The 25,151-nt window shown below is 40.4% G+C and overlaps 1 protein-coding gene across 4 annotated transcripts; it reads left to right on the top strand.

Moving 5' to 3' along the window:
- The first annotated feature begins 1,136 nt into the window (after positions 1-1,136).
- Positions 1,137-24,802, top strand: letm1 (leucine zipper and EF-hand containing transmembrane protein 1). Of its 4 annotated transcripts, none has more exons than XM_022750991.1 (15): positions 1,137-1,462; positions 6,546-6,603; positions 6,986-7,475; positions 11,328-11,471; positions 12,296-12,433; positions 12,833-13,036; positions 13,241-13,360; positions 13,787-13,918; positions 14,042-14,200; positions 14,435-14,554; positions 16,034-16,168; positions 16,354-16,547; positions 17,444-17,476; positions 18,151-18,289; positions 18,988-24,802. In XM_022750991.1, the coding sequence occupies exons 1-15, from the start codon at positions 1,378-1,380 to the stop codon at positions 19,138-19,140; spliced, it is 2,304 nt and encodes a 767-aa protein (XP_022606712.1). In that variant the 5' UTR covers positions 1,137-1,377; the 3' UTR covers positions 19,141-24,802. The 4 variants fall into 4 exon arrangements, with proteins under 4 accessions (XP_022606712.1, XP_022606711.1, XP_022606714.1 ...); XM_022750990.1 differs by having other exon boundaries at positions 18,133-18,289; XM_022750993.1 differs by lacking the exon at positions 17,444-17,476.
- Positions 24,803-25,151: the final 349 nt, after the last annotated feature.

The raw sequence follows: 25,151 nt of genomic DNA, 5'->3' as shown, positions 1-25,151 counted from the left end.
CTGGTGTATATATTTATTGTGCAGAAATCTGTACATTGCTGTTCTTGAATTTCTAACTCTTCTTAAGGTTTAGAATTACTACACTACATTTCTCACCAAAGTCCAGGGAAACATGATTTCATATCAAAAGGGCCAGATAATTAGCTAATAATGCAGGACTTACCTTACCTGATATTGTACTTTAATGGTACAAATACACAGTTGTAACTAATCAAATTGACAAAATCCATAGAGTGGATAAAGATGGGGCTTTTGGGGCCTCTCAGTGTTTGGGGCCCTGGGGCAGTTGCCCTCTTTGCCTGGTTGACATTCCAGCCTTGCTAATGTCAGTATCAGCCTTGATGCACAGTTAGCCAATGTATATATCCATAGCTCTAAATCTATAGCACACAGGTAGAGATGGGCAAACACTGAAACCAAATGCTGGATGATGAAACAGCAGCATGGTAATGGCAGCTGAGGCACAGGCCCCATGTTGCCTCGTTCTACATGAATACTGTGCAAATTCAAGCATAAACCTGCAGTACCAACAAAGGAAGCTAAGGGGCGTGAAACTTACTGGAAAAATACAATCCGCTTCCGGTAAAAGTGTGCCTTTCAAAATAAAAGACAATGAGGTTTGAAAATTTGATTGTGAAAGCTGCATAAGTTACTTTTCTATTTATATTATTTACAGTACTGTGCAAAGGTTTTAGGCACCTGATTATTTACAGTCAGGGAAGTGTCTGATCAGTCCCAAATCTATTGTATTAATGTATCTGTATATAAGTACAGTATATGAATTTAAACACTGCCAAGGGTAGCTACACATCCAAAAGATAACAAAGATATATATCAAAACATTCCTTGGGGTAGACACAAAATTGCTATGGGTAAAAATGTTGGGTTACAAAGAAAATAAATACAACATACAGATTATTTACAGACAACATGAAATAACTGATAGAGAGGATAGACAGGCAGCAGAATTTCGTTACACTGATAGCTTACTGCATATTACAATAAAGCCTTTGAATAGAATGTAATTGACTTTTATGTTATAAACTCACCGGAAGTTTTCCCTCCCCACACATCACGGGTCGCTTAACACAAACACCATCACTCAGATTGACGTCACTCGGGAGTCTGGGCCGGCTAGCTGTCATCCGCGAAGCAGGGAAGGGCATGCTATGACATGGAGCTACATTTTCACATGTACAGTTGTATATGCGTCGTAGACTGTTAAAAGAAGACAAGGATTTCGGGATTTCTTTGTATCTGTAGAGGTCCTCTCTCGTTTCGACGTCTTGAACAAACAGACGCTAGCTAACGGGCTAGCTAGCTTGTAAGTTTACTGTAACTGTTAAAGGCTGCGAGTTGAGACAGAAAGATCTCCGCATGGCGTTAATCCTGTTTACGAGGTCCCGGGCACCTTTAATGAAAACATCCCGATCTTTAAAGAACGAATTCCGGAAAGGAAAAGGTAACTTTTCTGTGTTTGTTTGTTACTGTGTAGATTTAATGTTTATTTTGACGAAAAGAAGCTAACTTAGCTTGGGTTACATTAGCATCTAGACGAGTAATGTATTCACGGTATGTGGTCCTTGTTTGGCCCTGTTTGGGTTTCAGGGGAGATGGTGGATGGCTCAAGGTGACAGGGTACCAGCAGATAACTGGGTATAACACTGTAAATAGTCTGCCATTCATTCCTGTAAGCTATAAATCAATAACCACCTTGTATCAATGTTGGGATTGCATGTAAAGGTTTATGTATAGCATCTCTCAAGAATCAGCATCAAGGCACCACACCTTGGTGATGAGAATTAAATAAGAAGCAAAACATGATGTGGGTTATCTGAGGACAACCTGGATTATGTTCTGGTTGGAGAGCGCCCCCTCTTTCCACTGCAGTCTGACAGGATGCTCGTTGCTATGGCAGAATGGTTTATTCCCATCTGTTTATTCTGCATCCACAAAGTAGCCATAGCTAAGCAAGATCTGCAGTGGGGAAAAAATAAGAAGAAATGGGATTTAAACACGAATGAAGCTATATTTGGATCTATGTTGTGCTGATTTCCTTAAGTTAATCCAAATGCCTTGTTGTACAGTTTATCTTGGTCGTTTGTTAGGACAAGGTTGTGAAATAAGGAACCACAGGAATGAGGATGTTGCAAATGCAGAGTAGTGTGGGAATTTTCTGCTTTTCCTAAACAACTTCCGAAAAGGGCTGCTGCTAACATTTGACTTTTAGTTCAGGTTCATATGCAGTACATGTCTCACTTTTACTAGAGCTGGAATGATAATTACGTTGATCGTTCAAAAAATAATCAACTATTTTCAGAACTGACTAATTGTTTCATTCATCTAGTGAAAAATCCTATTTTTCAAGTTTTTCTGACATTTTGCAAACCAAACAATTAACTGATTCATCAGTAATGACAATAATATTTAGTTACAGCCCTAAATTGAGTAATAGATAATCAGTGCTGTAAAGTGTCAAATACATTTAGTTTTTTTCCAACTCCTGTGCTGTCCCTTTATAAACCATTGTGGAAAATGAGCCTGACATTGAGCATAACTGTTTTATAACTATAGTATTTTTATTTTTTTTTTTTTAAATCTGTGTTACTTTAATTTCTCAGGTATTTTATACATTCATATACATCTTGGATTAGCCAAGAACAGACATTCCTACATGGTTATTTAATCCATGAACAATTTCTCAATTGATTTTTCACATACTTATTTTAGTATATATATTCACTATAGAATGACATCATGATATAAAATTAGACAATGACAGAGGTTTTTTATATATACTGCTCATCTCAATGACTAATGTCATAGTAGAGTAATCAGAGAGTAGAGTTCATCCATTTTATTCATGTCCACCCTCTTTTTAGAGGAGCACTCTTATGTTTTGTTCAAATCTGTCTCTTCACTGACTGGTCTTGAACTGGGAATTGGTTAAACTGCATGTGGCTCCAGACCAACTCAGTAACTTCACATCCCTGCACATTTCTGATAAGCCTTGTAGGTTACCTGTTGTATAACCAGCGTAGATATTAAGGCGTAGATATTGCACTTTCACTGTTTAATTTGTAGGTGTGTCACAGACTGTCAGTGAATGGGGTTTATGAATTAGATAACAATGCTACAGACTGAATGATAAATGTTTGTAGTTGAGTTGGTGCATTAAAGCTGTGCTTATAAATAGATGAGAGGGTCGTGATGGGGATTTGTCTGTCTGCAGTGGACAGTCCGAGACTGTGCTCTTGGCTTTAGGCCCAGATTATCCGACAATTTGCAGTGCTTCCATGAAGAAAGGTCAGCGCCTCTAATAACTACACCTGAGACAGACTGGACTTCATTTTCCCATTATGTATTCATGTCTGTGCTGACTTGAGCACTATTAAATTCCTATAATATGGTGGACATTACCTCATATCCTGGTAGTGATCATAATATGAGCATCTCATAAATACAGTTGTAACTTGATCATGAGTCTCCCTTTGGACAAAGCTGACAGTGTCAATATTTAGATAATAATCGGTTGATAATAAATCCCAGCTCTAAACGACTCTGAATAAACAAGGAAAATAAAAAAAAAACAATCTTTGACTCAAGTTTTATAGTTGTGACCAAGAACACCCTGATTAGCCTTCAGTGCTGCTGAACATTGACCAGTGTGCTGTCTCTGCAGAGTGGATGTTTAGCAGTAATCAAACAAAAGCTGTAAGGTCAGACATAGTAAAGATTAGAGCATTATCTAACACAGCGTCAAGAAAGTATGAGAGAAACAGTAAAGTTTCAGTTGCGATAAGGTGATGGTACACATGCATGCATTGGTGTAGGTGCAGTGTTGGTGTGTGTGAAAGGGCGTCTACAACAACATATGGAGCAATGTGTTCAACCATTGGAGTGTTTATTCATTTCATGTGGTTTGTCCAGCTGCAACCACTGTGATTTAGACTCATTTCACACTGAGGTGCCTGAAAATGTGAGTCTCTGTTGTCTCTGCACTGATGTTCAGTATGACTGAGAGTGTTCTCCCAGGGGAAATGACCCAAAAATATCATATTTTATGAGTACTGTGAAAGGAGGTGCCTGACACCAGATCTACATACTCAGAAGGATAGGCATAACAAAGTGAACAGTCTGGATTTAAACTTACTATAATTGATCCTGATAAACAAGCTTGTTTGTTTACATGTGGACTCTGTACATCTAAACAAATAGATAAAAGGATATAGATGCAGTGACGTAACAAGTCTCACAGTGGCTGTGGATCCAGGGCAGACGTTTGTACTGTTTGCTGTTCTGGATTTAATGTAAAGAAACATCTGTGATGGGAGGTGTCCAGTAGGTAAACCAATTATAAAGCCCTACCAGCTGTCCTCTTCTTTTCTTCCCTCCATTTCAGTTGAATTTATACATGTGAACTCACACTTTTGATAAAACAAAGGATATTTTACATAAGATTCAGTATATCGTTAGATAACAAAATGTATGGCTTGTTTGTGTGCAAACCAGTTGCACCTATATTGACATAGATGAAACTAAAAGTAACAACTGATGTGTGTTTATTCAACCTGATCACAGGAGCATGTCAGGAAACTGACCCGAGGCTCACAGAGTGCATAAGGAAATGTTATTAGACTGTTGTTTCAGTGCTTTACAGCCAAACCCCTGCAGGCTGTGAGTCACACATGAGTTAACTGTTGAAAAAAAAAGTCAAGCAGGCAGGGCAGGGCATGACCTAGTCATGACCTTCCAGAATCAGACCGAGTTTATTTTGAATCAAGACCAAATCAAGGCCATTGCCGCTGTAAAATAAGTCTTATCTGATACCTAAAGGCCAATAAACACTGTACATTACTTTACAAATGCAACAGTAATACTTCAGGAGTCTGCAGAGATTCACATGGTTCTGTGGAGGAACTTTGCTGCAGATGTCAACATTTAGATCAGCAGTAGGTTCAGTAGACACGCTTCATAAAAAACAAGATGTGGTTTCAAACTTTAGCTAATGCTAATCATTGACCAGGTATTCTGAGGTGGAAAATTTCCCAAGTACATGAAAACATATAATTAAACTGGTATGGCAACATCTGTAGGTCGCCAAACCTGAAACTAAATGTTCTATCTCATCGTCAGTTGCTGAAAGCTTTTGGTTCTCTGAAAACAGGCTTAGTTTTGCTTGAACGAGGTTTAATGTGTGTCAATCCACGGCCACATTACCATAGAAACAGTAACGAAAGTGATGTTAATGCAGTAAATTTACCTGCTATAACCAGTATTTATACGTGTTATACGTGTTTTGTATTGCCATCATGTTACACTACACATTATGTAAGACAGAAGTATTTAATCACATAGGGAGTGTCTGTGTGTAAAGGAAACACATGCATAGACCACAGGTTATATATCTAATATATTTAATATATCCTTGTGTTATTTGAAAACAAGCATGTTCATGAACAAATGTAGCGTAGTAATAAATAATAGTTGTGCAGCCAGAATTAGAAAATGATCTTCCTAATGGAACATATCTTGGACTGAATGAAGTGTAAATGTGAAACCCAAACTGTTAAAACCCGCAGAGGGATAAACCCACAGAGAAAACACTGTTGCAGAATGTAGATGTGTGTAAAGCCCAGGCCAACCATATAGGGTTAGGTAATCTACTGTATTTCCAGGGTTTTCTTTCTGTGCTGCAGCAGCCGGCCACTCAGCCACAAAGGTGACTCTGTTCCAGTAAACTCTGTGTCCTCCTGGCTGGCAGCCACAGCCTGTCATGTTCAACCAGGCCTTGCTGGATTCACTCCAGCCGGCCATGTGAGAACCAGAGGGAGGGCGTGGTTAAGCCATCTGCTCTCATGTGATTGGTTTGAAGTGTCTCGCCACTCCGCCCTCTCTCTGACGCACTTCGCCTCTGAGAGCGGCCTCTGGGGGTTAGGAAACCCCATGTGGGCCTCACTGAGGGTGTGAACATTATGGCCACCAAGGCAGACTAGTGTGAAGATATTTACACAGGAACAATACACTCGAACTGTCTGGGAGTCACTTTAACAAAGAATATTTAAAAACATTAGTAAGCAGTTAAATAATCACTGAACTTGGTTGTAGAACAACAGAGATTAATTTTACTATAAAACCTGTATTTAAAGTGAGTCTTTGTATATTTTGGTGAACTGAATTCAGGCTGTCTTGATCAAACTAGTATTAGCAAACCCTGAAAACCAGTGCAAAGGCCTGCTCGAGATGCATTTCAAGATAGACCGTTACATAAGACACCGGGAGTGACTTCCCTTTATATCATTATTGCATAACCACTGTGTGTTTTTGATGGTGTCATAGCTCGGTCAGTGAGTTCAGAAATAAAATTGCATTAAGGCGTCAGACCAGACAACCCCTGCAGATAGCTGCTGATGTTTGATCTGCTCATTCACTCATCAGCAGCAGTTCATGACAGCCCTGTGTGTGCTCTGTATGGGTGTATATGCTTATGGGTGCTTATCACCAGAACTCAGCTGCTCATCTTATTTTTTTTTCTGTCCTTTCAGGGAAACTACAAGATGGTGCCTGTTTCAACTGCACAGCCCTCAGACTCTCCACTCAAAAGTAAGCTAACTAAATGTGGGGTTTACACAGTGACTGCAGCTCCTGTGAACATCTGAGAGTAACTTGTAAAATAAAAATAGTCCTTTAAAGGCCCAGTGCGTAGTATAATATAAAACACTTTTAGAAGCATTTAAAGCTTTGTGATTCCTACTTTTATGTTAGAAACCAACCTAATTCACACACACACACACACACACACACACACACACACACACACACACACACACACACACACACACACACACTTTCTGAAAGCTCTGTACTGTTTTTTCATTCCTGTAACAGATTTCACTTAATGGCGGTGTTATAGTTTCACTATAGGTCTTATAGCATTTATATATTGTATTGTGTTCTGAAGCTCCTCCTCCTCTTGTCTTCTCAGACTTGATGGACTCCAACTTGGCAGTTTGGCCCAGTTCGCTTCACTCGGTCCTTCCCTCCCCCTGTCAGATGGATACGTGGGCCCCTGCCAGAGCGCGGACTCACAGCGACTGTATTGCGCTTTTGTGCCAGGGGCCTCCCCTTCAACGTACCCTGCGATCGCATCAGGGACCCAGTGGACAATAGCACGACCACAGGACATCTCCGGCGTCAGGTGGATACACACTTCGAGGAGGAGATGGGACGACTCAAAGGTGGAGAAGTCACTACGTTCGATAAAGGACAAGAAGAAGCTGGAGGAAGGAGGGCCGGTGTACAGTCCGACGCTCGATGCAGAACCTGTGAGACGGACGCTCCGACAGCGGGTCATAGATGAAATCAAGCACTACTACCACGGCTTCAGGCTGCTGTGGATCGATACCACCATTGCTGGGCGAATGCTGTGGAGGGTGCTGAACGGACACACCTTGTCCCGACGTGAGAGGAGACAGGTGAGGCATGCAGGGAAGAACTATACACTATACGTTCAGATGATGTTTTACCAAGGAACATGTTTTTTCCTGTGTTGCACTGTCGAGCAGCCATTACTGCGACTTACATTTACACATTGTTTAGACTGTGATGTGCCAATGTTCATTTGAAGTAAATCAATGTGTTAAATTTGAGTTTTCTGGCTTCAAGTAAAGGTTGTTCTTAAAAGTTAAGGTCCTAGGCTTGACACATCAAATATTTGGCATATTTGAAAAATTATTTAAACGACTTAACTGTTTATCAGAATAGTTGCACATTAATTCTACTTTGATCAGATAATCAATTAATCAGCAAATCATTGCAGCACTATTTTCAAGCATGTCATGTAGCTGATGTTAGCCTGATCAGCTACTTAGCAACAGTGGGTAAAATCTGCCAGCAACAGTTGTCAATGTGAACTGCATGTGTGCTGTGCTGGGATGGAAAATTTTACAGGTCTAGCAACAGTAACTAAGGGGCGGGGCTTAGGAAACTGTGAATTACTGGTATATTTTGACCATATCTGGAGAGTATGTGTATTCTGTCAGCCGTTTTATAAAAAAAAAAAAAAATTCAAAGGTCTGCTCAATTACAGAACATTATATTTGAACAGAAACAGTAATGGGAGAACTGATCCGTCAGCCACTGTTTCCAGTCTAACGAGGCCATTTCTCCTCTTTGACTCAGTGGTTCACACAGTAGAAAGCCAGTATGAATTTAAAGATCAGGGATGACTGAGCAAGGATTCAAGGCAGCCCAGACATCTTGTTCTGTAAATGTTTAATCCACAGCTTCTCAAACCTAATGGGATCAATTATAGAAATTGGCTGCACGCTGAGTGTTTACTCACCAGGCGCTCAGCAGATCCGGCTGCTTGATTAAAGCTCTTTAGGTAGAAGCTTTTACACGTTGTGGCTTTAATTAGAAAACTCCTCATTTAACTTCAGCTTCGCCCCAACGTTTACATCAAACGTTTACACTTCTCGAAAGTTTCATAAACACTTTTTTGTAAAAAAACAAAACAAAAAAAAAAACAGCAAAACAATGATAACCTTAGTTACTTTTCCTGAAAGTTTAATGGAAGTTTATGATGATACTGCAGCCATGTGATGAAATACCTTGTTAGAATGAATAAAATTTCACTTCACTGAGATGTGTTGAAATAGTAAAACACCTCTTGATTATAGTTAAATTTTAACTGATGATGTAACCATATCATTCACTCATATGTGGATAAAGTTTTACAATCATTAATTTAAACCAGATGCAGAATAAACACGGCTTTGAAGAAAAACAAGAAACAAGCAGTGAAGCAATAGAAACTGTTTAAACAACAGGTTCTTCTCATATTCTGACAAAATCAGCTACTTGTTTTGAATTCATGGCACCCGGGCGTCTGACATCCAGAGAAGCTGCCTGGGTTCATGCCCGCTGCTCACGGCAGTAATCTGATGCAGGAACTGGTACTCGGGTGTCATTTCAGGGAAAGGTGAGCAGGTCAGTTCAGGCCTCACTTAGTTTTGCCACCCTCCCCCCTCCTGTAGTACAGGACGGTACAGACTTAGTCCACATGACTGGCAAGCTGTGAATGCTCCACTTGAAGGTGTGAAGTATCGAGTGACTGGATGACCGGGCCACTGCTGCCCTTGTCTGGGAATCTTGCACTGTGGCTGAGACACTCTGCCAAGTTCAAAACTCACCAGCTCATTTTGATAAATAGCTAAATTTAAAAGATTAAAAACATAAATAAAAACCTGAATATGATGGTTCTTCATCCACCACGGTGACTAATAGAAATGATTGTTGAAAACCCACATTATATGCTATATCTGACATTGGCTAGAGCATTTTAGCCAAGTTGAATCCATGTTCATCTTCGTTCCTTTGAACGTGCCAAAACCGACGAACTCCTGAGGTTGACAAGAGCATGAATACCCATCTTTACATCTTCTACAACATTAAAAATACAGGATTATAATAACATGTCTCTGATTGTAATCATCAGGTGCTGTTTGGGAACTTTATAGGACGTAAAGGTGCCAGACTTACAGGCATCAGTGCAGAGGCATGTTTAAAAAGTGGAGTTTCACAATTCAGATTGACACACGAGAACAAAGGGACCTGCCGTGTTTGTAAAAGGCTGGAGCTCCAAACCAGTGAAATGAAGATCTGTAATGAGACTGGGGTTGCAACTAATGATTATTTCCATTATTGATTAATCTGCTGATTATATCTCAAATAATTGACTGTGTTAAAAACTCCATCCTTTTTTGCAAGAGTCCAAGGTGACGTCTTCAGATGATGTTTTTTCTGACCAACTGTCCAGTTTACAGGGATGTAAAACAGAGGAAAACAGAACATGCTCACAATTTAGAAGCTTTCACTTGGGATTTGTAAAATTACTTGATTACATCACAGTAATAGAAGATTATTTTTCTGTCTGTCGACTAATTGTTTCAGCTCTAGAGATGACAAGATTATCTAAGATGAAAAAATGTTATAGAGAGTAATTATGGGAAAATTTATGGGAAATCGACTCACACCATTTATGTTTATCTGTTATCTTCTAGTAATTTGGAATAACAATGTCAACCCCCCCTCTCTGACAAATGCATTAAATGAAATTATTCTCAGTTTAATAGATGCAGTAGTGCATCACAATATGATTCCAGTGAAAGACAGTAAACAATATAATTTAGTTATTTCGATTTCCAATACATCCAACATGTTCTGTGTGATTAGGCTGAAGACACAGGGGAAATGAAGCCTCACTGCAGTGCTAATAGCTGCTGGTCAGTGCTGATGATGACCACCATGTCCCCCCCACCCCACCCCTCCCCTCCATTAAACCCATACCACCATCACATCTGCACCTTTTCAAATGCAGCTGACTCCCTCGGAGCGCATGTCCCGAACCCATCTACACCCCATTCATCCAACCTGGACTGGCTTTGCCTCCCTAATCTCCTCCTTTCATATTCGCTTACAATACTCAGGCCTCCGTTTAAGGCTCCTTCTATTTTAATCTTTCACCCCCTCCACCCTCCTTTTGATGTGGAACTCTGGGAGATGATATACATGTCAATGGGCCCGTGGACAAAGGCCTTTTCACTCAGCCTAGCCTAAATCCTTCACCCTACTGGTCTACTGACATGCAGGTGGAAAGGGCGGAGAAAGAAGGACTCGTGTTTTGGCCTTCTCCCCTCAGGGCCATTTCTGTAGATGGCCGGTTGGGATTGTGTCCCAGGACAGTCAGTAAGCCACAGTTGGACAGCTGTACAATGAAGTAGACTAGTGTCTGCCCGGTACTTCTATACCCTGAGGATTGTTCAGGTCTGTGCCGAACAAATGTGCTTCCTGTTGGCTCAAGTGGGCAGTTTTTGAGCCTTGTGAGGCAGAATGTTCACTTTGGTCCACGGCTCCATGCAAATAATGCACCAGTGAATTAGGAGGTTTCTGTTGCTCTGGGGATGTATGGGCACAGGGTTAAAAGTGCTGACTGTTGGAACTGTTATTAGAGGGATTGAGCAGGGTGATTGTACCAAGAGACAAAGGAAGATGGGGTAAACAGTTTCACAGGTTTCCCCCCGGTGGCTTTTTCTCTCGATGCTGCTCTCTGCTGGAGGCTCGCAAGAACTACGGCCTGGTGCAAATGAATGGCACTCGTAGGATGTTGTCGTACTTATTCTGATCAGCCATATTCATTGTTGAGAAACCAAACAGTAGCAGACACTGACATAGACGGTCACAAGTGGACGTTGGCCTCAAACCTCAGGATACTCAAAGCTGCCTTCACATCGTCTTCATGCCAGTTTCTTGAATTTTCTCCCCAGTTTCTTAGAACATGTGCAGACGTCTTCAGACTTCTCCCCTTCCTGGTGTTCATCATCGTCCCCTTCATGGAGTTCCTGCTTCCTGTAGCTCTGAAACTCTTCCCCAACATGCTGCCGTCTACCTTCGAGACACAGTCAAAGAAGGTAAGGAAATCTGTGCTTCCTATTTAAACCAAAGCTGCATCAAAAGATGCGTAAGTCAAATTTAGAGATGATTTTGCCAGCTGTTGTAGTTGCAATTGAATTGTGTAGTCTAGTTTCAGGTGGGTGTGGTTTGAGACACAGTGTCTCAACTAGGCCTGCAGCTAATGATTATTGTCTAAATTAATTTATTAATTGGTTCAAAATGTCAGCTGTAATCTCCCACATCTTAACGTCACATATTCAAATTGCTTGTTTTATTAAGTTCAAAACCCCAAATATATTCACTTCACTATGATATGACAAAGAAAAGCATCTAATATAAAAAAACGTATTTGATTATTCTGAAGACTGATGTTTCTCAATAATAAATCTTGACAAAATGAATATCACAGTCTCCCATGTTGCAGAATCAGTGAGAATATACAGGTATCCAGAGTTTAATAATGAAATGAATGTTGATTTCTAATGTGTCGACATGAACTTTCACCCAGGATCCTAACGAGTCTCATCCTGACTAGAGTTAATCCTGATTACGATCTAATCTGGATCGTAACAGGATCCCTGACCTGTTGTTCCACATTGCTTATGTGTGGCAACACTTATAATTATGCAATGTAAATATCTTTGTTTTAAAAAAAAAATGTAAGTTCTTTTCTTTCTTATTTTCTCTTTACGTTTTCCTTTCACTTTGTGTCGCCCTAATAAGTGTCACTTTTACTAAATTGGATCTAATCTTATTCATCACAGTTATTATGTAGAATGTGGATTTTATTTATTTTTTACACCACATTGGACTTATGACCTGTTGTTGTTGTTTTTTTTAGGAGGAGAGGTTGAAAAAGGAGCTGAGGGTCAAACTGGAGATGGCCAAGTTCTTGCAGGACACCATCGAGGAGATCGCTCTGAGGAACAAGGTTGCCCAAGGCGACGTGACGGAGGAGTTCTCCACCTTCTTCCAGAAGGTTGGTGTCAGTGTTGCCAGAGAGAGATGGCAGCTTGAACATAGGGGAAAGGCTCAGTACTGCCCTCTGGTGGTGGAAACAGTGAATTGTCTGTGGTTGGTTGGTCTGGTGTTCTATATATGTAAGAGTCAAAATGGCTGAAATCTGAAATATCAGGTCATTCATGTAACTAAAGTGCTTATGAATTTCACTTTGTTAGAAACGACTTTATGACACCAACATTTGGACAAATATGAAATGTTTAGGTCTCAATTAGAGAATTCTGATGAAACTCCTTGATTTAATGTTTGAAAACAGATATATTTTTGCATGGGGTCCGGCCTGTCCCCCTCCCAGACTTATAGAAGACCGCCATCATTGAAAAAACATTAACAAGTCGTAAAAACTTTGTCTTTGTAGATCCGGGACTCCGGGGAACGACCCAGCAATGAGCAGATCATCAAGTTCTCCAAACTGTTTGAGGATGAGCTGACTCTGGACAACCTGACTCGACCCCAGCTGGTGGCTCTGTGCCGCCTCCTGGAGCTCCAGTCCATCGGGACCAACAACTTCCTCCGCTTCCAGCTCATCATGAAGCTGAGGGCCATCCGCGCAGATGACAAGGTATATAAAGCTCTGAGGTGACAGTTTTCCTTTTTATCAGGTCTAGCAGTTTTCTTCCTCTTATCACTTTTCAAAACTGAGCAGACGGCTACACTTACAGATAGAGGAAAATCAGAAATCTGTGGAAACGGTAGCCAGCTGTGGTGAAATGGAGGTGAATTGATTTAAGAGGCTGTGTGTGACCTCTGTGCTCTGTTTATCCAGCTGATAGCAGAGGAAGGAGTGGAGAGTCTGAACGTGAACGAGGTGCAGGCAGCCTGTCGCGTCAGAGGGATGAGGTCTCTGGGAGTCACAGAAGAACGACTGAGAGAGCAACTCAGCCAGGTAACAACAACAACAACAACAACAACAACAACAACAACAACAACAACAACAACAACAACAACAACAACAACAACAACAACAACAACTAGGGATGGAGGATATTTCCAGGGTTTAATTATCTGGTCAACACATTATTGTCCTAGTTTTTTGCGTTCTTGGTGTCACGGCATTGACTGGAAAAGCTAGTAATCTGTGCCATTTGTAATATATTAGCATTTGGTCATTTTCAAGCCTTACAAAGTAAAAGCATTATTTAAACAAAGGGAAAAAAGTACATGCAAAATGAAATCTTATCACAGTATCTGCAGCCCCAACTGATGCATCGTTCCACTCACTGATTCATCTTATTAATTAATGTGGTTATTGAGACTCAAACAATTTTATTAATCTGTGGAAACATGTGTCGTCTCTCTGTTGTGCGTGTAGTGGCTGGAGCTGCATCTGAACCAACAGATCCCCACCTCTCTGCTGCTGCTGTCTCGGGCCATGTTCCTCCCCGACACCCTGTCCCCTGCCGACCAGCTGAAGACCACACTGCAGACGCTCCCTGAGATGGTGGTATGTGCACAGGCCAGAGCTTGGATATGTAATGAATGTGTTTTATTTAAGTATTAAAAAGACCAGAATCTGATGGAACGTATTTAACGACTCACTCAATGCTCCCTCCTCCTCCCCCTCCAGACAAAGGAGGCCCAGTTGATGGCGGCAGAGATGGAGCTCTCCAAAGTGGACAATAAGACCAAACTGGAGACGACGCTGCAGGAGGAGGCCACCATACGCCAGGACAACAAGGACCGTGAGATGGAGAGGTTGGCTGACGCTGCAGAGAAGGTTGCCAGGGTAAAGACTCTTCTCCTTATTTATTTAATTTGTGTGCGAATGGCAGCTTTTGGTACTAGACTAGTTTTTAAATACCTGGTACGAGAGACACAGTTCAGTCAGCAGTACTGTACTTGATTGTGTCGTGGAGCCCGAGAAGCACGTGTGTGTTGTCGTACGCATTATAAAAAGGTGGGCTTCTTTCTCCTCTGTGACTTTGTTGAGCCCTGTCGTTGTTTGTGTGGCTGATCGCAGGAGGGGGAGTTGGAGCTTGAAGCAGAGAGGGCGAAGCACAACGAGGCGATTTCCATGGCGGACAAGTCTGCTCATTCAGAGACGCTGAGGGATACGGCGCCCGTCATCGAGGGAATCAAGGTAACATCTCTAAACACACAGCTGGTGGAATCACAAGATTATAAAAGGCTGCACAGGGTTTTTTTTTTACTAATATTTTACACAACTTTTAGCTGCTTATAATATCAGATATAAATTCTATATTTTTTTGATTATTAAAACCTTTTATATATATCATGTTACATACACTATATCATCTTATTGTATCTTTGTAATTCCAAAATCCAAATGTATTAAAGATAATATTTTAGTTATGGTGTTAAATTTGTGTTATAATTAACAAAAAATTAATGTCACGGATCATTTTTCTGCCTCTTTACCCAAAGTTACTATGAACCCACAAAAACATTAATATTTGACATTGTGATTAGACACATTTTCTGTTTATTACTAAGTCATTTATTTATCATTCACCTGTCGCCACCTTTGTCACCTCTGTGTCTTCTGGACTGCGCAGTTTGAACAGTGGCAAGCTTTCCTGCGCTACCAGGTTAGGTTTAACAATGTCTCCTCCCAACACGACCCTCACATCCGTACCAGTCCGTCCCTGCACGCACACTGTCCCGTCTTTCTCTGAGCAGACCCAGATGCGGGTTAATCAGTACTTGCACATAATTGTGGCATTTGTTCTTCCCTTTTCTGACTGCTGTTTGATCTCCCGTTCAGAGGGGGATGAAGACGTAATCTGAATTACAGGAAATGACCTCTAAACACAAGGTTTTATGGGTATATGATTAGGTGGATGTTGACATCAGGCGGCAGGAAAACAGAGCAGGAGAAAACGAAGCGAGGGCAGACCACAAACGCTCATGTTCGGCTTTGTGTGTTCTTAAGTGGGATGAAAAGCAGACAAGATAAATTACCGTAAAGAGTTCAGACAAATCGCAGACAAGTTGTAACAACAGGGAGCATGTAAGCCTGAAATACAGCCTCCCTCTTCCTAGAATGAAAAACGGCTGCAGTGTGGACAAACCAGGGTCATTATTGTGAAACAAATGCTAAATATGATTTGCAAATTCTGTTTGACCCACATCTGTATGGACTTTTCCTCCTGTACTCCCTGCCTATCCTCCCAGGCAGTGTCACTGGCCGAGTTGAACCTTTTCTTCCCTTTGTAGCTGCACACAGTTCCCTCCATCTTGTGGTAACATGTTGTTGGGTTATGGGGAGTATCCCGACATCCTCTCTAGCTTCCCTCTTTTAACCATTTTGTGTGTTTGGGTTGGTCTCTTATGTGGGTTTATATTAAATGAACATGTGTTTCCTGTTAAGAGAACACACTTGACTCAATGTAACTGGGGTTTATAGTGACATACGACCATTTTAGAGGGGAAAATGTGACCATAAGCTACTGTGTTTAGTAGTCTTTAAAGCGGTTTTAATTTAGTTTGCTTCAAATTACATATTGGTGTGTTTTTAAAAAGGACAAATGTTTTTATCCAAGCAGTGATAATCAAATACTTTGGAGCAAATCTCTTCAATCGTATGTTCATGTTTCAGGGCGAGGAGATCACCAAGGAAGAGATTGACCTGTTGAGCGATGCCTGCTCAAAGCTGAAGGAGCAAAAGAGGCTGTTGACTCTGGAGAAAGAAGAGCTGGAGGAACTGAAAGATGACGTCCAAGAATACAACGAGGTGCCTGATTGTGACAGTAACTACTGTAGGGAGATGAGGGTCAAGCTGTATTGCTGTTCAAATCAAAGGTTTCTGAGTAGCTTGTCTCAGAATGGACAATAAGGAAAGCGTGTAGTGTGCTTCTGCGAGCCTGGGAATGCTCTTTCTGTGTTTTAATTTGTGTCTCTGTGATGTGTGTTGTCCAGGATCTGGAGGAAATAAAGAAGGAGCTCTCTAAGAGCGGCCAGGAGAAGACGGTGGAAGAGTCAAAGGCGAGCAAGCGTCTGTCCAAGAGAGTGAACCGCATGATCGGTCGCATCGACAAAATCATCCTGGAGCTGGAGAAGGACAAGGTCATCCTGGACGGACAGATGGACAGTGGAACCACGCCACCTGTTGGGTAAGAGCCAAACATGTCGTTCTCCCCACTGCGCTGCTGTCAGCTGAAGCTTAGAACAATACGCAAACAGCTCCGTTCCACATCGCTGCTGTGCGACAGTGTAGTGATGCCACAGCTAATGAAGCAAAGACCTGAGGCATTATGAGGGTTTTACCCTTTAAAGGATTCACTAATTTAACACAATATATTGAATAAGATTGTTATCACACCTGTCCAATCCTCTCACTTCTGGAGAGAAAGCAGACAAACCCAAACTATTCCCCTTGAGACTGAAGCTTTCCCGTCTCTCATGGCTTCCGCTCCATCTCTCAGGTCTGTGGTGTTTGTGTCTGTGAAGGTTGTGCAGCTTTTGAAAGTGAATGATGCAAAGGCAACGTTTTGATGTCGAGGACAGTCACTGTTCGCACGAATGGAGGAGATTTCTTGTCGGCCGTTGTTCCAACAAGCAGCCAGTGCTGCTGTTTCATAATTCAAGTCTCTACTGTGCAACTTCTGCAGGCAGTTCTGTCTGAGGAGGCAAAGCTCGCGCCTGTTTGACAGTGTTTTATGATCGCTCTCAAAAAGTCTGGCCAAAATGTTGCCTATGAATTGTTTACCTCATCTCTCCATGACATAACATTTATAGCTTTAAGTTATTTCTTATTTAAAAATTTGATAATGTGCTTTAATTTGTTGATATCCTAATTTTATGTATACGTGATGTTTGTTGTTTTTCTAACAATCATCCTCATCATCTCCATAATCTTCATCATCATCATTACTTTCACTGTAAAATGGTGGTGGAGATAAAACAAGGAACCAAAGGTTTCCCCAGAAAAAAACTAAATTGATAATAATTGTTTTAGTTCACATGTTTAAGACCAAATCCAGCTCCTAATTAATTTAAAATTTTACAGATTATTCTTTACAAAAGCTAGTGATGCCACAAGGTAAGACACATTGTGGTAAACCGCCATTTGCTTGCTTGCCCGATGCTAATCCTGCATTATGGTTGTTGACCATCAGCTGCTGAGATTGTGCTGTAAAAAGGAATCAGTCATTGCTTTCACCTTATCCATAGCTTCCATTTCTCCTCCCCACTCCGAGGTGCTGCCCACTGAGTGCTGTGCTCCAATTTTACTAAACAGTTTTTATCCCTTAATGAATGAAATCACCTGAAATACAAAGATCTGACTTTTAAGCTGCTTGATTTGAAAGGTAATTCAGACTGTGTGAGTCTGTGTCAGAGATCTGTGACCTTTAATGAGGCTGAACAAGTATGAGCTTTATTAAAATTCTTGATTTATAAATCTACTAGAAAATATTTCTGTGAATGAAAGCACCCTTAATATAAGACTAATTTATTCCTCGTGCCACAATATATATCAGCTTTAAGAATAAATCAGTGAATCTGTTAGTGTGAAGTGTGCTGCACTGCATTTAGGCATGATTGAACCCTTCTGTCCAAATTTAACCTGCTGTAAATTTAAAAAAAAGAAATGAAACTCTAAAATCAGTTTGATTGGTGTGATCTGGGCCTGACCTCTAGACTTTCTCCACCACATTTTACGTGCGGTCAAACCTGGTAACCGTTTCCTGTATACAGTCTGTTCTACACCTTCAGGGAGAACCTGATCAGCATCGACGAGCTGATCAACGTCATGCGGCAGATCCAGAACATTCCAGAGCACAAGCTGCAGAGCATCGCCGAGGCGCTCGACGACAACAAGGACGGGAAGATCGACATCGACGACGTCATCAAAGTGCGTCGACAGTGCGACTTTCCCCATTTATGTTGTAGTTTTCGTTTTGTATTTTTTTAGTTACTAGCTTAGCTCTTTCTGAGTTTTGTGACAGACAAACAACATTAGAGTTAGTTCGTTAGTTAGCTGTGAACACATCGTTCATTTATTGTTGTCGTTTGTTAAATCTGGATTATGTTGATGATTATTTACAGTAATTAACATCAGGATTTAACATGTGGATTTGGGGTAATGCTGCTAGTGATTATTAGTAATTTAATTGGTTAATATGATTAATTTCATGCTTTAAACGACACATAATAACAATTTTAATGTTTTGGTTTGTAAAAGGTTGTTTTATTAAAAGAGTGACGTTTAGGATTTCTTTCTAAATAGGCTTGTAATTTCAATTAAGAAGCAATACATTGATTTTCCATCCAATATAAAATATACCTTTGATTTATATAGTCAAAAATGACTGGTTGGGCCATTAATCATAAGCTGTTATAGAAAGGAAAATATTTTTGCCCTACGTATCAAAATCAGAGCTGTAACATTTAAGTGAGAATTTTTGACTGTTCATAAAAGTTAAAAATAAATTTTTGTTTTTTCTTTAGCCCCAAGTTTTTAAAATGAATCATATAGAAATGCTTCAGATTTAACACCGAGTCTTTCCGAAGCTTTTAATGAATTCCCCGTGTGTTGCTTTATCCCCTCAGGTGGTGGAACTGATCGACAAGGAGGACATCGACATCTCCACCACTCAGGTGGCCGACATCATGGTGATGCTGCAGAAGGAGGAGAAGCTGATGGAGAAGGAAAAGGCCAAAGAGAAGGCGGAGAAGGAGCAAGCAGCCACACTCAACAGCTAACTCATTTCTCCTAAAAGGACACACAGCAAAAAAAAAAAAGATATATATATTGTTGAGAAGTTCGTGGCTAGTACGCGGTCACAGAAAACTGCGGACACCAGATGGATCTGGAGAGAAAAGTCAAAAAGGTAACAGCTCCCTTCTCAAAATGTAATTTCACCAGAAATCGAGCTCCGACTAAACAGTTAAAAAAAAATGAAAATAGGAGGCTGATTGCCTTTAAAATGCACAAAATCAAAAAGACACTTAAATTGCCATTATGTTAAACTCTTCTGGACTGATCATGTAACATATGTTGATATTTGGTTTTGTTTCATTTGACTCAAGCACTTATTAATACAGGGGGAACAGAATGACATGAAGACGTGGTTTAAGTTCTCCCGACTTAAAAGTTGGCAAAAGGTTGAAAAATTCATCAAAAATTATGTTTTGGAAAATATATTAGGAGATATATTATTTAAAGTTTGAGGTGAACCGTCTTGCCTTTCATTTCATTCATGTCATCATCTCAGAGAAATGATAGATCATTTCTGAACTTTGCACAGTAAAGAAAAAAAAAAAAAATCATCGTCATCAACGTCATTCCACTCAGTTTCTTTTCCTCTTTTATTTTGTTTCTCCATCAAACTCCCATGTTGTGAAGTCACTTGTTATGTTCTCTGAATTGTACCTGGACAGGAAGCTTATTGCTGGCTATAGGAATGTTTAAATGGTGAGTGCAACCAAAGACGTTGTTAGACGCAACATAGAAATTCCTAAAAATGAATTAAAAAAACATGAAATTATTAATTAACAAAATTAACAAATGCTATATATGCATTCTAACAATAATGAAAAAAAAAATCAGTTTTAGGGTCATCACACCCTCTGAAATAAAAAAGAAAAAGATTATTGCTGCAGAAGTGTTGCTGTTTTGCCTAGAAAAGCCAATGAGTGAAGTTAGCAACATCTAACATCAACGTTAAAAAATGTCTGTACTGTAATTTTCTTTTCATTTTGTATTAATCTTTTGTCTTCACGTCTATTCCCGTGTTCGTTGTAGCTCTCTGTAAAATGCCAAAGTTGCACTGAGGCACATTTAACAACAGATTCTGATTATTCCGAAAAATCAACAAACATCCCCATAAAAAATAAAGCCCGACTGATACTTTATGAACAGGGAGGTTCACAGTCAACGTAGGGACACGTAAACAAACGCACCAACCAGATATAAGTCAGTGGTCGCTGTGGGTCGTGGTAGAGTTTTATTTTTCTTTTTTACTAGTTTCTGTTTCAGGAAACAGTCGTCGGCTGTTGGGAGGTCGTCTGGTCGGAGGGTGAAAGCAGCTTCTTGTGCACGAGTAGCACGATAACCCTCAGAGGTTAAATGCAAAGTGGCCTTCTCTTGACGCCCATGTTGTGGATTATACACTGTTGTGTATTTTTTAAGAAGACAGCAGAGCTCTGATATTCTTCACACTTGATGTAATATAGTTTTTGGGATGAAGGTGAATTCAGTCGTTAGATCAGGTAGTTTGAATTTTAGGCACATACAACCTGAGTCCTCGTTTTTTTTGTTCTCTGCACTGTAGCAATGAATGTGTGTTGACTGGAAACAAGTTTTCCTCAGGAGGAGGTGATTAGAGATAATACTGGAGTCAGATACTCAGCTCTGTGTTCACACTGCAGGCAGCTTGGCCAGTCGTATTTTCGGCTACTTTGACACCATATTCCAGTTAACTAATGATTATTTTGATCATATTTGATTTGTTTATTTAATTATTCAAATTATAAAACGCAAAAAAAGCAAGAAAAATGCCCAAAGTGTTGCCCGCACATTATCTTTTGGAATAGAAATGCATTATTTTACAGCTTAACTGACCTCATGTTTGGGTTTTCCTCCTGTAATGGATCAAATAAGAGGCTTTTGTTGGAAAAACTGGGAGGCTTTGATCAATTTCACATTGATTAGAAGGCAGATGTTTGGTTAATCGTTTGGTTATGAAGAAAGCCAGGCGGCTCAGCTCTGAGGGAAATGTTGTTTGTCGTGTTGCCTGCAGCGTGAACCCACAGCAAACGTTTGATCCACCTCTATCTGCTGAACAGAACTGACTGTTAGTTTGTGGTCGTGGCCAGCCCTCTGTTATTCCTCCGCAGTAACTAGAGAAGGGCTCAGGTGTAAACAGAGATGACGGAGTGGTACTTGAGATAACGCTGAGTGGGCGACGCTCCGTTTTAATCCGTTCCCGGAATCCGCTGTCGTACGTGCGGATGATGAAGAGCTTGCCCGTCTTCCATCAGGCGCTGTCCCGGTCAGGACCCAGCGCTGCCTGACAGGGCGAGGGCTCTGCTTGGCCTGGGACCAGTCAGACTGATGGGCGCTGGGTAAACACTCGCCCCATACATGGGCCAAAGCCAGCGCCGCTGAAGGGTTGTGTTTAGGTTAGAGACGCTCCGGGCGGGACATGGCATGCTCTCCGCCGAATAAATCAGCAGCCAGTGTAAACACGTCGGAGGAACGTTGTGACAACTTCTCGATTACACTCGGCAGGAGAGGGTGCCGTTTGTGGCCCCTGTGTACACCAGCGGCAGTGCCACTGTTTCTAGGCATTCAGGGGGTCAAAGGTCAAGAAGCCAATGTGCAATGTTATGCTGTTTTAACAACCTTAACATACACTTGTCTTCAGCTCAGTCTGGTGGAGATAAGTCGAATGATTGATTCGTTATTCGGCAGAAAGTGAATTGGCAACTATTTTGACAATCATTGTCTTTATTTTTCAAGCCAAACATTTCACCAGTTCCACCTTCAGCAGTGCGAGTTCCTTTTCTTTGTTTTTACATCACAGTAAACTGAACAGCTTTGGGTCTGGACCGTTGGTTGCACAATAAAAAAAAAAGCTATTTGAAGACGTTACCGCAGATACCAGGAAACTCTTTTCTACATCAAGTGATTAATCAATGAATCATGAAAATAATCTTAAGATGAATTGATAATGGAAATATTAGTTACAGCCCTACAGTCTGGCCTTTTATTTTCTCACTGGTCCCTCAAACAACACAATCTTTGCAGTCGTGTTTTTTGGTGTCAACGCCTGCAAGAAAGGAGATGTGGAAAATATGAAAAGCTCTTGTTGTTTAATGCGTGATTATTTTCACTCAGGCTCGTTTAGTTCAGTCATCCAAACCAATCATGTAGAATAGATAAAATCAGCAAATCCTCATATTTCAGAAGCTGAAACGAGCTAATGTTTATAATTTTTTTATGCTTAATCAAGATGTTTCACTGATTAAATTTCTATTATGGACAAAAGCATTTATTACAATTTTACAGCTCCATTGTGACGTCTTAAAATAGACTCTGTTGTTCGGCCAGTGGTTTAAAACCCAAAAGATATTCAGTTCCACAGTGATGTGAAACAGAGAAAAGCTGGACGCAGAAGGTATTTGGCATTTTCAGTAAACAACTTAAACAAGAAGAATTTTGGTATTTTAGCCATAAAGTCACTGATATGACGTGACAGTCATATTTCCCTCATGCAGCCAGGATGTGATTATGATATATGAAAACCTGTCAAATCTTCAAATACATTCAGGGAATCCTGGAAAAAAATAATTACGTTTTGAAATAGAAAAACCTGTAGAAACCCTGATATGAAAATCAGAAGAACGCCACACACCAGTCGCTGAAAAGACTGTTTGCACGTATCTCCCAAACACAGACATCTCTCAGCCTCAAAAACAAAACGGAGGTCTCTGCCGCCGTGCACGGTAGTCGATGATTGTGCGTCCTCGTCTTCGGCATCAGAGCGAGGAGTGGAGCAGAGTTCACGGCTCACCGCTGGCAGCAGCGTTGCTCTGTGCTGTTTAAGCTGCTGCTGTCTTTAGAAAAAAAAAAAAGAAAGAAGTCGAGCTAAGGGAGCGGAGAGATGCAGTTGGCAGGAGAAGCATTTTTTGACAGTGAACTTAAATCAGTCGTTTTTCATTGTCAGCCAGTTCAGGAACCAGGACGAGAGTTGTTTTCTGCCTTGCTTTATTCTTTCAGTGATTTTTTTCTTTTTGACATTTTAGTCGAGTAGTAGGAAATAATGGCCGATCGTAGCTCGCTGTCCTTCTCTTTGCCCGTTATCTGCCGAGTATTGCCACTCTGTAAATGCACTATTTCATTTTTGATACAGTAGGTGTGTGTTACTTGATGGACTCAGGGTGTGAATGTTCAGTCTGACGTGGCTTCAGCAGGGAAACTGAACTGTGTCGTGAACCACGACACAAACCGTCCTAAAAGATTCCTGTTGAGCTCGAGGAGTTTGTGAACTAGAAGAACAAATATTTAGAGCAATAAGTCATTTATGCATCATGTACTTTTTTTTTTATTTTATTTTGTTTTTCTCTCTTTTTGAGGTGTTTAATTTGTTAAAAAAATATATTGTAATATATGTTAATTAGAAAAAGGAAGTGGATGGTGAAACTGAAAAACCAAGAAAGTATCTTGTGGATTCTGCTTTTCTTCTTGATATCAGGCTGATGCTCTGTTTATTTTGGGGGGTGACGTGCTTGTAGTTGATTATATGGACTTTCTGAGGACAGATGTACCCACTTTTTTGCACCAGCTTACTTTTTGTAGAATATATGAAAAGTTTTCTCTTTCAGTGGAAGTAAAGAAGGAGAGTTTAGGCAGCTGGAGACTGAAAACAGGATCAGTAACATTTTTAATGCCAGGGAAACATGATGCGGAGTCAGAGCCTGTGTCTGCAGATACAGACCTCTCGGGTTCATACTAAGTCTTTGAAGCCTACACATATATTATAAACTATTTAACTGCTAATAATAATAGTTGAAATAACAGGTCAGCCACCACCATTTACACAGAAAACTTATACTTATGTTGTATTCAGGCAGAAAGTGAAGCCAAGTTTTGCCTCAAATTTGACCAACTACACAGACAGTAGCTATAAAGCTAGCTAGCAACCAGCACAGCGGCCATGTCTGTGGGAGTGTACAGTATCTGTGTGTGTGTTTGTGTGTGTTTGCGTTCAGCTCAGCCTCTGACTGAACTCACACACAAACACACGCAAATTTCTGGCTCATTGCAGACGCGTATTTTGGACTTAAATTGGACTTTGCGTCTTTCCATTGCCAGAGTGTGCAGTCGTACACTGTTAATAAAGGTTTAGAAAAGCCTCAGTTCAGCGGCCGCGCTCAGTTTACGTGACATTAAACCCCAAACAAAGTTATCAAAACATATTCCAGATCAGATTCTTAAATCAGGAAAAATCTCTACCCAGTTTGAAAGGTGAGACGACACGTTGCAGTTTAATCTCTTTATTAAAGTTTAAAAATGTTAAAAAAAAACAAACAAAAAAACATTAGTCATTGACTCAGATATAAGCTATAGCATATATTGGAGTTTTTGTTTTGAGATAATTGTCATGTTATTTATTTATTTATTTAATCAGATTTTCCAAAGTTGTTTTTTTTTTTTTTTTTCATCCAAATGTTGCACAAGAAATGAGCAGATACTGGATTTGATTTCAGTTTTAACTTGAATCTCAAATGTATGAAAAACATCAGATTTTTCTTTTTCTTTTTAAACACGAATCAAAGTGTTCATGTAAAAAACAAAACAAAAAAAACATCATTTACAAAATTAACCATAAGTTGTTGAATAAATAATGGTTGATCCTGAGTTTCTTTTTGTTTGATTTTGTTTCATTCTTTTCTGTTTCTCCATCTCACATTTCCCACCGTTCATCGTCTGTCTCTCATCACTTTCACACAGCCATTTTAGGTTGTGTGTGTCATCTCCGAAAACCTCCCACACGAGCCTTTTCTGTTACTCCTCATCCCAGAGCCTCATTCCTCAGTCGTTACCAGGCTCACCACACGCGCTGCCACTCCCCACACACGGCCTCCGTCCTCTGCCGCTGGAATGCAACCGGACTTATTTTTCCAGCGACAATTTTAAGGTCTGTGTGTAAAAAGGGGGGGTTATTTTACCAGACTAAAGCGGGACACACACAAACACGCAAAAGACA

This window comes from Seriola dumerili, unplaced genomic scaffold (genome assembly GCF_002260705.1).
Source record: "Seriola dumerili isolate Sdu_G_001 unplaced genomic scaffold, Sdu_1.0 BDQW01000149.1, whole genome shotgun sequence".
Taxonomy (NCBI): Eukaryota; Metazoa; Chordata; class Actinopteri; order Carangiformes; family Carangidae; genus Seriola; species Seriola dumerili.
The sequence above is the reverse complement of the archived record's forward strand: the minus strand, read 5'-3'. Positions and strand labels throughout refer to the sequence as shown.

Excerpts from the sequence above, each read along its gene's own strand:
- letm1 (XM_022750990.1), top strand. The coding sequence starts at position 1,378 with ATGGCGTTAATCCTGTTTACGAGGTCCCGGGCACCTTTAATGAAAACA. Across the intron at positions 13,037-13,240 it reads CCATCCGCGCAGATGACAAG|CTGATAGCAGAGGAAGGAGT; the intron begins GTATATAAAGCT and ends CTGTTTATCCAG. Across the intron at positions 14,555-16,033 it reads CCGTCATCGAGGGAATCAAG|GGCGAGGAGATCACCAAGGA; the intron begins GTAACATCTCTA and ends TTCATGTTTCAG.